The 16,041-nt window shown below is 38.3% G+C and overlaps 1 protein-coding gene across 2 annotated transcripts in view; it reads left to right on the top strand.

The window, feature by feature from the left end:
* astn1 (astrotactin 1) overlaps positions 1-16,041 on the top strand; it is a 337,331-nt gene that overhangs the window by 117,614 nt on the left and 203,676 nt on the right. For both annotated transcript variants that reach the window (XM_063885659.1, XM_063885658.1), the window contains 2 exons: positions 3,761-3,898; positions 10,895-11,045. In XM_063885659.1, the coding sequence (XP_063741729.1) occupies positions 3,761-3,898; positions 10,895-11,045 (289 nt within the window). The remainder of the gene's footprint in view (positions 1-3,760; positions 3,899-10,894; positions 11,046-16,041) is intronic.

Raw genomic sequence — 16,041 nt, 5'->3', positions numbered from 1 at the left:
AGCTCTGGCTGTGGAACGCTTTCTGTAACTCTGTTGTGTTTTAGAGGTGTAATAGAGTTGGGAGATCAGATGCCAAAATAGGAAGAAAAAAAACAAACAACCCATTCTATTTCCTCTCAGGTCAAATAATCGTTATTTTCTGATTAATTTTCGAGCAGCATGTTTGAGAAGTGATTAGAAAGGCCAATTCAATTGGAATACATCAATTAATTATTGGGCTATAATAATTGTTTTGAAGTGTTTTCACAAGTGTGAGTCTCAATGTCCTCAGCAGTATGACACAGGTACAGAGGCAAACAACAGCGTCATCCAGTATTTTTTAGGTCTGTGGCTATAAGGCCAAAGAAGAAAAAAACAAGGTTTAAATAGTACAACAGCCAAAGATGCACAGAAAAGTGCAAGACAGAATTCTTGTACACTTTGTGCCCAGCACCAAATGGCAGACAGTCACAGTTAAGGGACTAACTGGTAAAGAGAGTGGAAAACTTAGCTACCAGGTTCCATTCACTGGAGTTGGTGGACACTGAGGCGAGACAAGATATCTGCATACCTTATGGAAAGCACCACCAATTTTGATTTCAAATGTGAAATATGACACTGCCAGACAAAGATCTCTGTTAAATCCAGGTTATGCACGGATCAAAGTGCATTAAAGTGCAACTATTGTGTCCGACTCCTGTATTAGTTACGTGTTTTGTGATTCATTCCAGGTAAACTTTTTTTAAAGGCGGTTTATTTGCAGTTGAGACCCAAAGCAGATCAAAAAAGAGATGAAATGTAATCCTCATCAGGTAGCAAGAAATACATTCTTAAACAATGCAAACATTGATGTGTGATTGCTGAGTAAATAGCCAACTGTTGGCTAAAATCTTTCCAATGTCAATCTTTTTAAAGTGATAATGTCATTGTTGTTCTATGCCTCGTTCCCCTGCCATCAAGTGGCAAACAATCTGTTTTAAGAAAGAGAACTAAATATTAGTTTCAATATTTAATGTAATGTTTTAACTCAGTTATACGGTTACATGACATTGGAAAGGGTTAGGGTTAGTACATATGCCTTTAGAAGAGCAAATGTAGTTGGCAGGAAGCCTTTGCCATGTTCACTGATTGCCATTTCACAAAGAAACATACATTAGAGCACTTGTCTGTGAAAGAGGTTCCTAACAATGTATATAACTGTATTTTCTCCCAAAAGGATTTGTTCCCTGGCTTGAGACCGGAGCAGATCTAACAAAAATGTGCTACTGCCTTCATCACAAGTCTTTCCATGCAGCAACAATAACAGTTGTTGCAACTGCTTAGAGTAAAAAGGAAACCCATGTAGTTTATTTGGCAGCTTTTAGCATTGTATTTATGTAAGGAACAGACAGAGGAGGCTGCCATCCTGCTAATATCTCCGAGAAGTACCTTGATACATTGCCCTCCCGCTCTGATGTTTTTTGCACGAGGGCTTTTGCTTCTCACTCTGTCGAGGCGTGCAGTTTAAAATGTCTTTGTCCTCAGACTGCTCTCGCCAAGCCATCCATCCTAATTCAAATCGTTCAGCCTCTAGCTTTGAACTTCGCCATGCAACCCTGTCGACTCCAGGCGCCGGAAAGAGACCTTGAATATCAGCAAGCAGTCTGAGAGCCATGCAGCCATAATGTTGTCTGCCAAAGAACGTATTATCATAAAATAACAGCATTAAATTAGGCAATCACAATCACAGTGGTATAGAGTGTAAATAAAAACAAGGATACATGCAACAGGCTCACGTGTAAGAAGCCATTCGCACGATATTAACCACGGAGAATTCCTCTAAGGACAGCAAACATGTTTTCCAGCCAACAACAGTTTCCTCTCAGGAACTCTTACTGTTATCCTCCTCCAGTTTCTCTCCAGGTGCACCAATTGTGTCATAAAGCAGCACACCTGTCCCTAGATGTCCATTATGAAGTGGTGCTTGTTTAATGTCCGCTAATTAGTCCTGTGGTCACCCATATACGTCATACTGCTTCACTGGGATTTTCATTTCTCCTTCTGTACACAGTACCATAAGACCTCGTGAAGTGACTCATGTGCGAAGTGGAGACACCTTTTATATATAATATGGAAATATAACATTTGTTTAGACTGTCTGTAACTTGCTGGAACCCACAGTTTTATTATAAATGGAAGAAAGGCAGCAATCTAATCCACAGGACACTTGACTTTGAAACAGAGGAGGGGTAATTGGGTGGATGTAATTAAGTGTTGTATTTCCACAATGGTTTCATCTGTCTGTTCTTAAAGTGATTGGTAATAGATGCAGTCCCCAGAATCCACTGCCCTTTCCTAATGCTAAGTTGGCAATTCATTTAATGCAAATTCAACAATTGTGAAAGAAGAAATGTGTTTAGTCTGCATAAAAGAAAAAAGAGTTGTTAACCATTTAATCAACAAGTTCCACTCTTTTGTGCTACAAGTATTCATGAATAATTTATCAGCAGTAATAATGCATTCCATGTTAATCAGCGGGCTCTGTTTGGCTTAAAGTCGGAAGTATTACTTTTCATCTGCAAAGTGTTTAAAGATTGATGATATTCATTGTCTCACAACTAAAGAATTGTTTTAAAGCTTTTTGTTCCAGACATCTGTTGTTTACAGATTTATGGGCCTGTTTTGTCTCAGGGGAAGCTCTTATTGGCCCTTTTTTGTCAGGGTTTCTCATTTAGTATGCATTGCGTCCATTAGCACACAGTGTCCTTCTGCTCAAGAAAGAGTTATGCAAAAAGGATAACTTTGCTCAAAGGTAATATACATACCCTCTAAGCAACTCTACGCCATTATTCTAAAGCATTGAGGCAGCAAACACATTTATCTTTGACAAGTAGATAATATGACGTCACACGGTTGTTTTGGCACAGCGGGGAAATCACTCCTTTATAGTGATTCCTTAAAGAGGGACTGCATCCATTTTTACACATTAAGATCATCATGAGTTTCTTTGTCGGAGTGTTTTAGCTATGCCAGCGAGGTTAAGTATTGGGCTTGGTTTGGTCTGTCTGTAAATGTTAAGTAGACTTAATTTAAATAGCACATTTCCCGTCTTTGCCACCCCTCAATGCGTTTTGACATATGCGACAAGCGCTCACCTATTCACACTTAGGCAGAGGCTGCCATAAAAGAGGCCACCTGATCAGGGAATCTTACATTCACACACATTTTTGAGCAATGGGATTAAGTATCTTGCCCAAGGAAGCATCGACATGTTTAGCAACAGATATGAGCAACAGAAGCTTTCTGTCATACATTGTTCTGTCACCACTGTCTGCTCTGGTTAGTTAACTGGCCAGCTCAGTTGTGATTGGCCGATCGCTTAGAGATATCCCGCTCTTTTGCCCATCACATTCAATGTTTTGAAAATGATGGAAGTAAACAAAGTGTTCAAGTTGTGGCGTTTCGGGCAGGTGGGGGACAGTGTGGGAGATTAACCCGCTCTGGCATAAACTTTAGGATTTAAACATTTGCAGACCAACTGAAACACTACAGGAAAGGGAAAACCCCAAAGAGCATAGTAGGGTCCCTCGAGGTCAAATCTTCATTAAAAACATTACAACAAATTTGATATGGGTGTTCATCAAAAAAGTCTCCCAGTGATTTCTACAGTTTTAGTTTTTTTGTTTTCTCTGTTTTTTTTAAACTGTATTATACCCTCTTGCACCAGTTTCTTGTATTATTTCAAACAAGAGCCAAGACATGTGACCATACCTGTCTAATCCACCTTGTTTGTCCTCTGCAGATTCACATACACCTTAGGAGAAGGGATGTGGTTGCCGTTGAGTAAAAGCTTCGTCATTCCCCCCGCCGAGCTCGCCATCAACCCATCAGCCAAGTGCAAGACGGACATGACAGTCATGGAGGACGCGGTGGACGTAAGGTGAGATGACATTTACTGGTACCACTTACACTCTTACTTTCTGGTGATGTCCTTCCTGAGACATGATGATAGAAGCCCTCCCACTAAAGAAATAAACATTTTCATCAGGCTGTGAAGCAGCGCAGATCTTTGCTGAGCGTTGCATTAAACTGAGATGTACTGAAGCTGCACAGAAAGGAATCTCTGCCCACTTTGTTTTTGATGAAGCCTCACAAAACAAAGAAAGTACAAATCGTTTTTTCGATAAATATTCCTCATGATCATCTTTTCCATCCATCTTCCCCGGAATCTATCTGATACTCTCTTACCGTCTCACTGATTTGTATTCTCACTTAATCATCGTTTGGTGTTGATTTACAATTGTTGCAGTGAGTGTTAAGCAGCCATGTGAGGTTGATGCCGAGGTGTTAGCAGTCATGATTCAGGCTAATAAAACTCAACACAAAATCAATTATAAAGACGCAGAAAATCCAGAGTGGAAAAAACAAGAATGAGAAGAAAGAATTGCTCTGCATTTCAAAGCCAAGAAGAGCATTTTGGTTGTTAAATGGTTCATAACTCCTCCAATGAAAATCTGTTCAGTGTGGAATTACTGTGTTATTGTCTGGGCTGCAGAGAGAGCCGTAAGCAAGCCAAAACAGTGCTGCAGTATTGAACTGCTATCAGCTGAAGGCAGAGAAGCAACATAATCATTTAGTCATTAAGCTTTTTTAGCACTCCAGAACTTTGGTCCAGAACAAGACCTCTCAATATCAAGATAGATATGTTAAAAACTAGGGATGAAGGTCTGGAAAATGTAAAGCTCTGTACATGTCTGTTAAATATTCTCTAGATATTCCTGCAGAGTAAGCCTTCCTTTGTTTAAGATCTCCTTAACCGTTCATCTTTAATGCTACCAAGAGGCCGACACCGTGATTCAGGTACACAACAACGTTAAATATGGACAATGATATCTCCTTTTTCAATCTATCTGGGAGATTGTATAGACGTCTATGATAATATGAACATACTTCTCACTTGATTTTTTTACCTCAGTTAACATTTTATTAATGGCATTTTGGCCTTAATAACCATTGTCCTGTGTAAGTTTAAGTCCTTTTGAATTCAGCACAATGTTTATTCTGTTAATTTCACACCATTTTTTTTTTTTTTAAAACACAATAAAACAGGGCAAAGTATCCACCGAGGCTTCACATTTCCATCCAAACGTGGTCACTTCTTGCTCCAAAAAACCAAGGGGAAGTCTATGCAAATTTTTATTTTGAGGCTTGGTAACAGCAGTTCACATACACATGGGTGACATCCGCTTGTTCTAACATTGTTTTTAAATTATATTTTCCCTGGTGATGTCTTAGGCATGATGTCATTCATGGTCCAATTTGTTATCACTGTTTTTCTCCACTGTTATAGGGTATATTACTTTCTTCTCATAACTTTGCGGAAGACAAAGCTATACAGTATGATCCAACTTTACTTTTTCATCAGCATTACGAATCACCAAATAGTAAACGTGACTGCATCTGGACTGACAGCATTATGCCGTTGCATAAAGTCTGTGTGAACACAATTAGTTTGGGGGAAGTGGTACGGTAATGTAACTGGTTGTGGGATTTGTCTTTTGGTGAGTGCTGGAACATGCCCTGTCAACAAGTTAGTGTGCGCAACCGTGTCAGATCCTGCCCTAATTTACCGCTGGTTATTTGCCCTGTGAAAATAATGTCAGGTGAAGTTACTCTTGCTCAAATGAATATCCCCATCGTTTTTTTCTCATTAGCATGTAGGCACTGAAGGAGTTAATTCAAAACCCTTTTGGATGACTGATCCAATAAGTAGTCCTACAATAAGAATAAAATAAAATAAAACTTATAAAAAGAACCGGAATAACTTTTACTTCTTTTGTAGTTGTTTTCCAAGCCAGTCATGAAAATGTGTTTGTGATTTTGGTTAGAGCAGACTTTTTAAGAGATGATTCACTTGTTTTTTTAGTCATTATACATCTTATAGTTATGATTGTGGTCACTGATCCCCACCCTTTGGCAGCCATAGTTCCTAAGTTCTCCTTAGGTGGCTGTGATTTGGCATGTTGTTCAATTGTGTGGGCGCATAACTTCTAAAGGGATGGATTTACCATGGACAAACACATGAGCTGTTTTTCTAAGACCACTCAATAGTGTTTTAATTGCTTTCAAAAATCCAATATTGGGATTATCTAACGGTAAGTATTAAATGAAAGTGAATAATATAGAGCAACAGAACAGAATAATAATATTTGTTTCTGTTTTGTTATTTCTAAAACCATACGTAGTACACATGCACCGCTGCATCATATTTAATGTAAATTAATTCTGTTTTACAATTTTCTATCCCCCCAGTCCGTGTCTACACATTTCAATTACCCCTTATTTTGCAACATTTTATTTTCATTTGGCAGCTTTCTTCAAGATGCTGTGTAAATAACTCATTTCCCTCTGATCTAGGATCTGATGAACGCTCTCTTCAGCTTCCCCCAGGGGCCAAGAGGAAACACAGCAAACGCATCTCATATCTGCTGATTTGCTCAGCTTATGAGCTGCGTTACCCTGTGTTTGATGATCATTTGTCACTTTGTCTTGCTCCGCAGCGGATGGATAAATAGCAATGAGCCCTGATCTTCCTCCACTTGATTAGCTGACTTAACGGCAGTTGGAACTGAATAAAAAAAACAGCTTTAGTGTTTGTTTTCTCAGCGTGTTTATTAGGCTTTTGTAGTATCACCTTGGGGTTGTATATTGACAACTGACTGAGTGGTTGTTATCTTTTCCTGAGTTTGAAGTTGTTGGATAATATGCAGTTATCGGAAACATAATATAACTTTTGACCACTGCTTCTGCCTGCAAACTGAGTGGGAAAACCTTCACATCTCCTATAATTTGATTATCAAAACCATTCAAAGCACTTATCATTATAAATACCTTTACTTTGAAGGATGTGTTTCGAATGCTCTTATTGATGGTCATTGTTACTTGTCTCTCTGAAGTGATGCAAGTAAATTGCAGGGTAAACAAGGCACTTAATTCTTTGGTGGTTCATTTCAATGGCAGATGGGTCGAATGAATGGTTCTTTAGGCTCTTTAAAAAAAAAAAAACTACATGCACTTATAGCCCGTCATTGTTTCCTATGTTTATGGTGCTCATCATTTAAGCCTATTACCTCCTCCAGCTCTCAGAAACATATGTTATATATATTGCCAGTAATGACAATACCAATTCATTTTAAGTGTGTCCATGAATAGTTTTTCAAAGTTTAATTTATTCAAATGTGTTTGCAACAGAAGAAGCGTTTTTCCTATTTCAAGGCAGTATAATTAAGAGTAAATATTCCACAATGAAGAAACAAATCTGACACTTCCATAAGGGCATTTTACCTTTAAAACAATAAAACTACTAAGCTACTTCTGCTGATACTAATACTGAGTAAAGCACGAGTCAGGTCAGATATACTGATTGAGAAACTTATTATTTGTCACTAAGTAGATAACTTCACATGGATGTACTGCACACCCAATTAATAGTTTATAATGATAATTTAAAGCTTGAAACTCATCTTATCAGCGTGGTCATGACGCTGTGAATGTGGTTTGATCAGATTACATCTACAGCGGTTTAACAAAAAACTGGCTGTCATTAAATTTAGATTCAAATTTTGTTAAATCAGGTTTGGCGCATATCACCATTTTGGTTGTTTGTCGGCCTGATTCCAATATCCACATTCATGAACTTGGTGTTTCATTCCCACATCTGTGAAGGTTTAGAGTTGTCCCACTCTCAAATCATCCAGGAGTTGAGGGTTCTCTAGAAGATAATTCAACCCTTTATGCACACTTTTCATATACGGTATATGCATTTCTGAAGACTTTGCCTGAGGAAATGTCCCATAATTCAAAGAAGTGACGATACAAACGTTGTTACCAGGGGGGCAAAAACAGAGTACTGCACATGGGTGTCCACCAAGACAAGATACAATCAACAGAAATACTACATTAAGATTTTAAAATGTTGTATACAAATGCATTGAATAAGAGAAATGCATGCTTTGGCTATATTACACACAACATGTATATTAACATTTAAAAAATGTATATGTTTGATGCAGTTTGGACATTTGGTATAGCCTGTACAGTCCATGATTCCTGATGTTTTGGTTACTCCCTGACCTTTTATCCTTGTTACATTCTAAAATGTCCATGCAGTTGGCATCTGGACCAATCTGTATGAATATGTTGTCTACAGCTTGTCACCATCAGTAGTGTAGCATCTTTAGTCCTGTCGGTGTCGACTCGAGTCCGGATCTCTTCAATCACAGTACTGCTGTTCACTCAAAGGAATGTTTGCATAGCTCACAGTCCAATAAACAATTAGTGTAGTGACACGCCTAAGATGGAAGATAATAGACTGACTCTGAACTGCAATTTTCACGGTTCAACCCAGAGGCCTTTGCAGCTTATCATGATCATCTCTCTCGCCCCTCATATCCTGTTGTGTCTCTACTAATTGCCCTCTGGTTAAGGCATGAAACCCTTCGCCAAAATGCGTATCTCTGCTGTCAAAGCAAATGATGTCGGTGACTGAAGTTGTATCTACATCTAACAGGAGAATAAGGCTTACATTTTGGATACAATTAGTCTTGTAAAAGCTTCAAAGAAAAGACACCAACTATGGGCTGTTTTGGTTCTGTGTGATATTTATTGGTATATTGTGTTGCACACAATCGGTGGATGTGTCTTGACTGTAATTGCAGTTCCCTAGTAATTTAGCATTCACTCTTGCTGTGAGTTTCATCATCTGCAGAGGCTCTGCTCAATAGGTCCCCTCTGAATAAATGACAACAAAGCAATGGGCAATTATAAAAGAAAAATTAGTTTGTAAGATAACATCAAGTAGACTATGAAAGGGGAGGAAACTCACTGTATTTTCTCATGAGGAAGCAAGGGAGTACGGCTAGTTGGAAGAAAATGTGAGTGCCTGGGAGGTCAGCGTTTTATTTACCAAGACAAGGTTCATGGCAATGCTATTATACAAGTTCTTCTTTATCGTCTGGAGCACTATTCATCTGCAGAAATAACTGATTTATAGTCTGTAGGAAAACACTAAGGTCCTCCCTGCTTCGTTTTTCATATCAACCAATCCCAAACAATTGTACTGTAGTCCTTTTGTTGGGTGATCGGCTTATTGACCTTGCAAGAAGTTGTTGGGAAAGACAAAAACCAGCAAAACACAAAGCAGCTTCTCGGAGCAAGGTTGGAACGGGATTTCATAGTTAATTTTATCTCAGAATCTGTTACTTTGCATAGCAGTCTGGCTGAGAGCAGTTAAAGCTTTTCTCCTGATGATTGCACAACAAATAAACACCCAGGTATCTGTAATCATGGAAAAGGATATTTCCTCATTAAAAGAACAAGAGAGCAGTGTGTCACAATGTCATTAAAAGCAGAATGTTGACGCAATGTACTGTCAGTTCATTTTTTTTCCCTGCAGACATGGAAAGTGATCTAAAGAAATTGAATGCCCTATACATTTTGATGAAAGCACTTTGCATATTGCCGAAAGTGATGCACAGCTAATTCAATTCTGAATTTCCCTGGGAATCATTAGCTTTCTTTAAAGAGAATGTACATTATAACTTACACCATGTGTGGTATTAAGGAACTGTTCATAAAGGAATTGTGGTCAAGGAAATCTCATTATCTCTTTCATCCCTTCCCTCCACTTTCTGTAGTGTCAGGGTTTTAGATTTCAATTAGTGGCAGTGGGGGCTTTTTTCTGTTACTGCCATATTCTATGAATTACATTAAAGGGATTGTTCAATATCGGAACAGTCCATAAGACTGTACAGGCTAGTGCTAGCCATACACAAAAGCTAACTTAGCCCATCCATGTTGGAGTACTTTAATCTCCAGCATAGTGGGGTTATTTTAAAATGAAAAGTACAACATAGCTTATATTGGTATGATCCGTGTTTCGTATCTATCATGTCTTTGTGTTGTGTGTTTTATTTTGAAATGTTTTCCCCTCTTGTGTCATGTTAAGCTTCACTTCCTGTCTGCGTTTCCCTCCTGTGCCTGATTGTGTCATTGTGTTCACCTGTTGCCCCTGTGTTTCTCCTCCCCCTTCCAGCTGTCTCTCGTCTTGGGATTACCCATGTGTATTTAGTCCCTGTTTCCCTTTTGTCTGTTGTTCGGTCGTCGTCATTTCTTCCCTGATCTTGTCCATGTTACCTGCCTGTTCCTGTCGCCCTTCATTTCTGAAGCTAAGTGTTTTTCATGGCCTGTGTTCCCCTTGATTCGTGATTTCATCAACAGCTTTTGAATAAAGCTCGCTTTTTTTGTTTACCCTTACCTGCTTCCCCTTGATTTACTGCACTTGGGTCCAGTTTCCCCAACCCTGACATATATGATAGTTGATATTACACCTTGTTTTGGTTTGCAGCTTGATTAAATTGACTCACTCGATTGATTGTCATTTTACAGTCCGGACCAAACAGAGGAACCTCGGTCCTAGAAGAGGTGGTTTCAGTCCAGTTCAAATTTAACTATGGTTTCTAGTGTTAAAACATTTTGTGTATGCTTAGAACTTTTGCACCATATACAGGAAGTTCTGACAGCAATTAATAATACAATTACATTTTATTATAAAGTAATTAAAAAGTGACATAACTTTAGATTTTTTACATTCAACTTATAGTGTTGGAATGTCTTTTAGATTTGATGGTTTAACTTGGCTGCAGTAATGTAGAAGGTTACTCCAAAGTGTGTCAGTCCCTTTGGCATTGTGTTGGATGTTATTGATGTAACACTTCTGACCATTCTAGCCAGCTGACTCCTTTCCACCCAGAAATCTTGAATAAATGAAACATTGTATACTGAAATCTCAAATCAGTCCTTAGATGCAATAACACACCAACACAGTCCTGCAAATGAGTAACCTCTTTTTTTTCTCCAATCATTTCTGCTTTCACAGAGAGGAATTGATGATCAGTTCATCCTTCGATTCCTTGGAAGTCCTCCTGGATTCTTTCGGGCCTGTCAGAGACTGCACCAAAGACAACGGAGGCTGCAGCCGCAACTTCCGCTGCATATCCGACCGAAAACTGGACTCCACCGGATGTGTGGTGAGTCATCCTTCTTAAATAAGACTGACTGGAAGCTGTCATACATTAGCGACAGTGGAAGATAAGGTATGATAAGATAAGATGAAGCTTTATTGATATAAGAAGAACATGGCCTTTCTGTTGGATTTTTATATAAATTGAAACCAAAGGACTCTATAGGTCTTCACACCATCCTGTTCTGATTCACACTATATGAGCAAATGAACCTTCAACACCCTTCAGCTCCAAGCATTATGGATTTTTTAATATCTACCCACTTACAGGGCCTCTTCAGAATTGGTTCATAATCTAATGTTGAAGGACTCTTCTGTTTTGGCTATCAGTGTTTAAGTATACATATTCATGAGAATATCTGCAGGCCAAGGCGACCCATATCAAGGACATGCAGCAGACCTGCACTCTGTAATGTGTCTGAGTAGACAGTTTTGACTTCGCCTGCTGTCTCAAATGCCTCTCAGGCCGACAACACATTCATTACTTCCAGGTGGTGCTTAGTAACCAGGAAAAGTAGTAGCCAGGTTTGTTTTCATCTCCATCTGTCGGGAGACCCAGCAATACCGTTCTTATTATTTGCAGAATCTAACTGCCGTCTGCTAGTGTTTTGCTTCCCCCAATTCCCCTGTTTTCTATAGATAAGCTGTCATGCACCAGCCCTCCTAACAATTTAATTTCTTTTCAAGTACTTTGATGCACTTGAGTTGAGCTTTTCAGGTGAACTAGGGAGATGCTATTTATGCAATCCAGTATGCTTCATCCTATCTATTATAATGCACCCGTAGCAGAGAGAAACAAGGGAGAGCTGGCAAGATGTTGTATTGGGAAAGTGTTTCATTTATAGATCAGAACATATGGATGTATTTCCGAGCAATTGTATTTGTAGGTTGTGTGGTAAACATAAGAGCATGAAGTACACTGGTTTAGTACCATCTGACTGTAAAATGTTATACTGGAGGGCAAAAGGAATCTAGCATAAATAACTTAATATTTCTCCTTAACTCAAAAAGTTAATTAAATGCTTTGGTAATTCCACTAAAAGGGTCTGTTTTATATTTTCAGACTACTTCACAACTTATAAACAGCTTTGCGTGGACATTATTTGCCTCTGTAAAACACATGCATATTAAAAAAGGGAAAATGAGTGCACTACAACATACTGCATATGGACACTTTAAATGATTGAGTCAGGCAGAATTAAAAGGCATACTTCAACAACAAAATTATCGTTTTCATATCGGTTATTCACCCTGTGTTGGCTTTGATTCTTGATTTCATTCTCTGCCTCCACTGTCAATTAATACTGAAAATATAGAGGATTGGTAAGTAGTGAGAATATGACTGGATAAATTAGACTTGAATTACACTGCACAAGCTACAGTATGTAACAGATGGTATACAGATATGTGGATTTACCTTTGCTGTTGAACACAGCAATATTTATTTTGTATTCATCAATATTTATTTCGTGGATTTTTCATTCATCGTGGAGGCATATGATTATTTTTTTAAATTTCTACATATCTAGCTAAGGCCAATGGAAAAGATGAAATACATTTGAGGGATCAAACAAAGTATTGGAACTGCAATTTTCCCCTTGATGTTGCTAGATTAAATTTAGCCCAAAAACATTATCATGAATACTCTTTTGAACATACAGTAGGTGTTAGTAGTCAATGCCATGTCAATCCATCCAACCAATCTCTTTGGCCACCCTTGAGTGTTTATGATATACAGTATCTACATAACTCTCAACAGTGACGTTCAGCTCCTGCCAGATTGTGTCTTTGAACATTGCCAATTTAGTTTTTCTATTTGCAAGTTACATTTTTAACAGCTTTCCTACAAATAAGCTTATTTAATATCAGATGTTGGTACTTAGCTAATGCAAGTGAACTTTTGCTGTTTTACCAAAAACAAATGCTCATGAAAACAACTTATTCATTTCCTGTGGGCTTGTTCATGTCACAAACAAATGAATTACTACTTTCCAAACCGGCCGGACAATCACGGTCTAGTCTTGTCACACATATATCACATTGTTTTGTAGGTAGAATTGGACCTTTGTAATATTGTCCGCTATCTAAAATTACTTCATACACAGTCTGAAACAAAGCTGCAGAATTGCAACAACATAACACTTGTCGGAGACCAAAATATCGGTCCAATTTCCATCCTGTACCAAGAGATGACAGAGTGGAGATTTAGAGCCAGGACTCTGAAGACTCATGGGCATTTGAATATGGTTTATCAAGTTAACATATACTGTAACCGTTTCCCGCTGTTCTTACATTGTGTGGGAAAGCACAAGAAAAAGATATCCTCTAGTAATGTTTGTTGTACAAAATAAATTACTGGATGCTTTAAAAAAAAACTCTGTTCACTAGCACTTAATGGGCTGCTTCTTTATTTTTGCAGTTTGTTGCAAATCCCTGCCAGCATCAGGAAAAAAGCACAGTTTCTTCTCTGTGAAATGAGTCTTACACAATCCAAAAAGAAACGGAAGAGATTTCTTGCAAACGCTTAAAGACTTTTCTTTTGTATTTCATTAATTATTTATCGTCATGTTATATTTCTATCCCTGTGAGCATGTTGGAGAATGCTGTGACATTGAGAACATTTGTGAATAAAAGAACAAAGTGAATAAATGCACTTACTTGCTGTACTTATCCTTTAATGTTTCTGTTTTCCCATTATGTGTAAACCTCCACTAAGCTCCACTTTAACCACAAATTAAATTCATCCCTGGAATAATCCCATGATTTAATTCTATTCACAGTGTATAAACACTACAAATCATAGAGCAATATGCACTTACTCTGATGTTTTGCATGCTGCTGTTGCCACTTCATAACAAGGAAACCTTATCTTATCAAACAATGGAGAAACTATGAATATTGTGTCTTGTTTGGGACATTTATTTAGCCTGGACTTATGCATTTTGATTATCAAACAGGCTCACCAGTCTGCCAATTGGCCTGTTATCTGAAAAGTCAGCTTTCCCGTCATACTGAGTACTATGTGAACATAAGAAGGGACAATATTGCAAATATTTGATTGAGTTGTGAGTTATGCTGAGTACCCTTTAAATCAGTTTTGAATAATATTCCCTGCATCTCCAAATCCCACACATATTTGAAAGGATCAATGAGTGTACCACAAAACATTGTATCTGGGGACATCGAACAAATAAGTGCACTTTCTTAACTTTTCTTTAAAACGATAAAGAAAATACTTCACCCACAAAATTACCTTTTTTTAATTACTACGTTATACAAAAATGCACTTTTTTAATATATTGAATACATATATACAGCTCTGGAACAAATTAAGAGACCACTTCTGCATTACCAGTTTCTCCGGTTTTACTATTTATAGTCTTTGAGTTAAATGATTATTTTATCATTATATTGTATTCTATAATCTACTGATAACTTTTCTGTGTTGAAATTCAACAGACACTGGAATGGCTGCCATACATGTAGAGATTGAGATTTAAGAAACATGTGGAGTTGATTTTTCCGGAGCTGAATATCTCCCATGTGTGTTAAGAAACTCAGAAAGTGGCAACAAAAAAGGTTGTCTCTTTTTCCCTCCTGATGTTTTCCAAGTATGTGAAAGCCGCCCAAAAAGTATGGTGAGTTATGTTTTGGTTCATCTTTGAAGTCATTTATGGGTTGTACGGCATTTGCAACAAACCAACCACAGTAAGCTCCCGCCCAAGATCTTACCTGAATCCCCTCCCAGAGCACCTTTGTGAGTCTGTGTATTTTTGTAGACCCATTTCAGCAGGATGTCGAAGAAGACTATACGCTGTTCTGTTTTAGGCTGCAAAAATTATGGCATTGCTGAGTTTCCGCCGTTGGACATTGTGCAACGCTTCTCTTCTGCAGTGTTCACCATTACCATGGAGCTGCTTGGGTGGGGGGCGGAGAGCCAGAAACACGTCAGCAAAGGGGCGTGGCCAGCAGCAGCTCATTTGTATTTAAAGCTACAGACACAGAATCAGCATTTTTGGAAAAATGCTATAATTCATGACCTATTGAGCAAATGCTTCAGAGACAGGTTTTGTATATATCTGAGACCTATAATGTATTGTTGAAATACAGTATAATATGTGACCTTCAAATCATGATTGTTGTTCATGCTTACCTCTGCATTTAACAGAAACAAAAAGAGAAATGTGGAATGAATTATAGTTAAGATTGCGTTCAAGTGTTTACAATCTCGCACATTTATACTCGTAAAGTATAATCCAAGTTTCATTTATTCAGTCAAAGCTCTACTACTACTTCCCAAGCCTGTGCATTTTCAATAAAAACATAGTATTTTAAAACTTTTTAGGCATGCACAGGCTAGGTTTTTGACTGTGCACAAAGACAGTTAATGTAAAAAAACACATCTGTTTCGGAAGTTCTCAGCACAAGATACATAATACTTTGATTATATTGCATGATTCGATGAGAGTTTGTAAACAAATGTTTTGATACAGTGTGCAGTTAAACATGGCCAGCTACTTTTGTGATAGAAACTTCTGAAGCAATGGAGACAAAACTCAGAGAGACACCGGAGAGCTGGAACTTTGATGGCAAACACTGAAGGTTTATTATGAAGTTACGGCCGGAGGGTTGACAAGACATTTGCTGCAGCCACGAGGTGACAGAGCGGTTACCCGACCAATTCTGGAGAACTCTACAACAATACGAGGTTTTAACCAGTTCAGAGTGTATAATCAACATTCCTCATCAGCGAGACCAGACAAATATGGACCTTGAATCTAACTAGAGCTGTCGTCCATGGAAAAGAATGTGCGCCAGGGAACCTACGTTCCAGATGAGAAGGGCTTCTAGATGTCCCTGAACAATAACTATCTCATGTCAGCTTGTGCTCGGTCATAGCCTGGCATCAACAATGCGCCCCAGCTGCCCCTCTATAAGGGAGATAAGATAACGGCACCCCAAGGCCGAAAGACCTATGCCTTATACTTCACGTTTACAAACTG

This window comes from Eleginops maclovinus, chromosome 6 (assembly GCF_036324505.1).
Source record: "Eleginops maclovinus isolate JMC-PN-2008 ecotype Puerto Natales chromosome 6, JC_Emac_rtc_rv5, whole genome shotgun sequence".
Lineage (NCBI taxonomy): Eukaryota > Metazoa > Chordata > Actinopteri > Perciformes > Eleginopidae > Eleginops > Eleginops maclovinus.
Note: the sequence above shows the minus strand (reverse complement) of the source record. Positions and strands in the feature narration are given on the sequence as shown.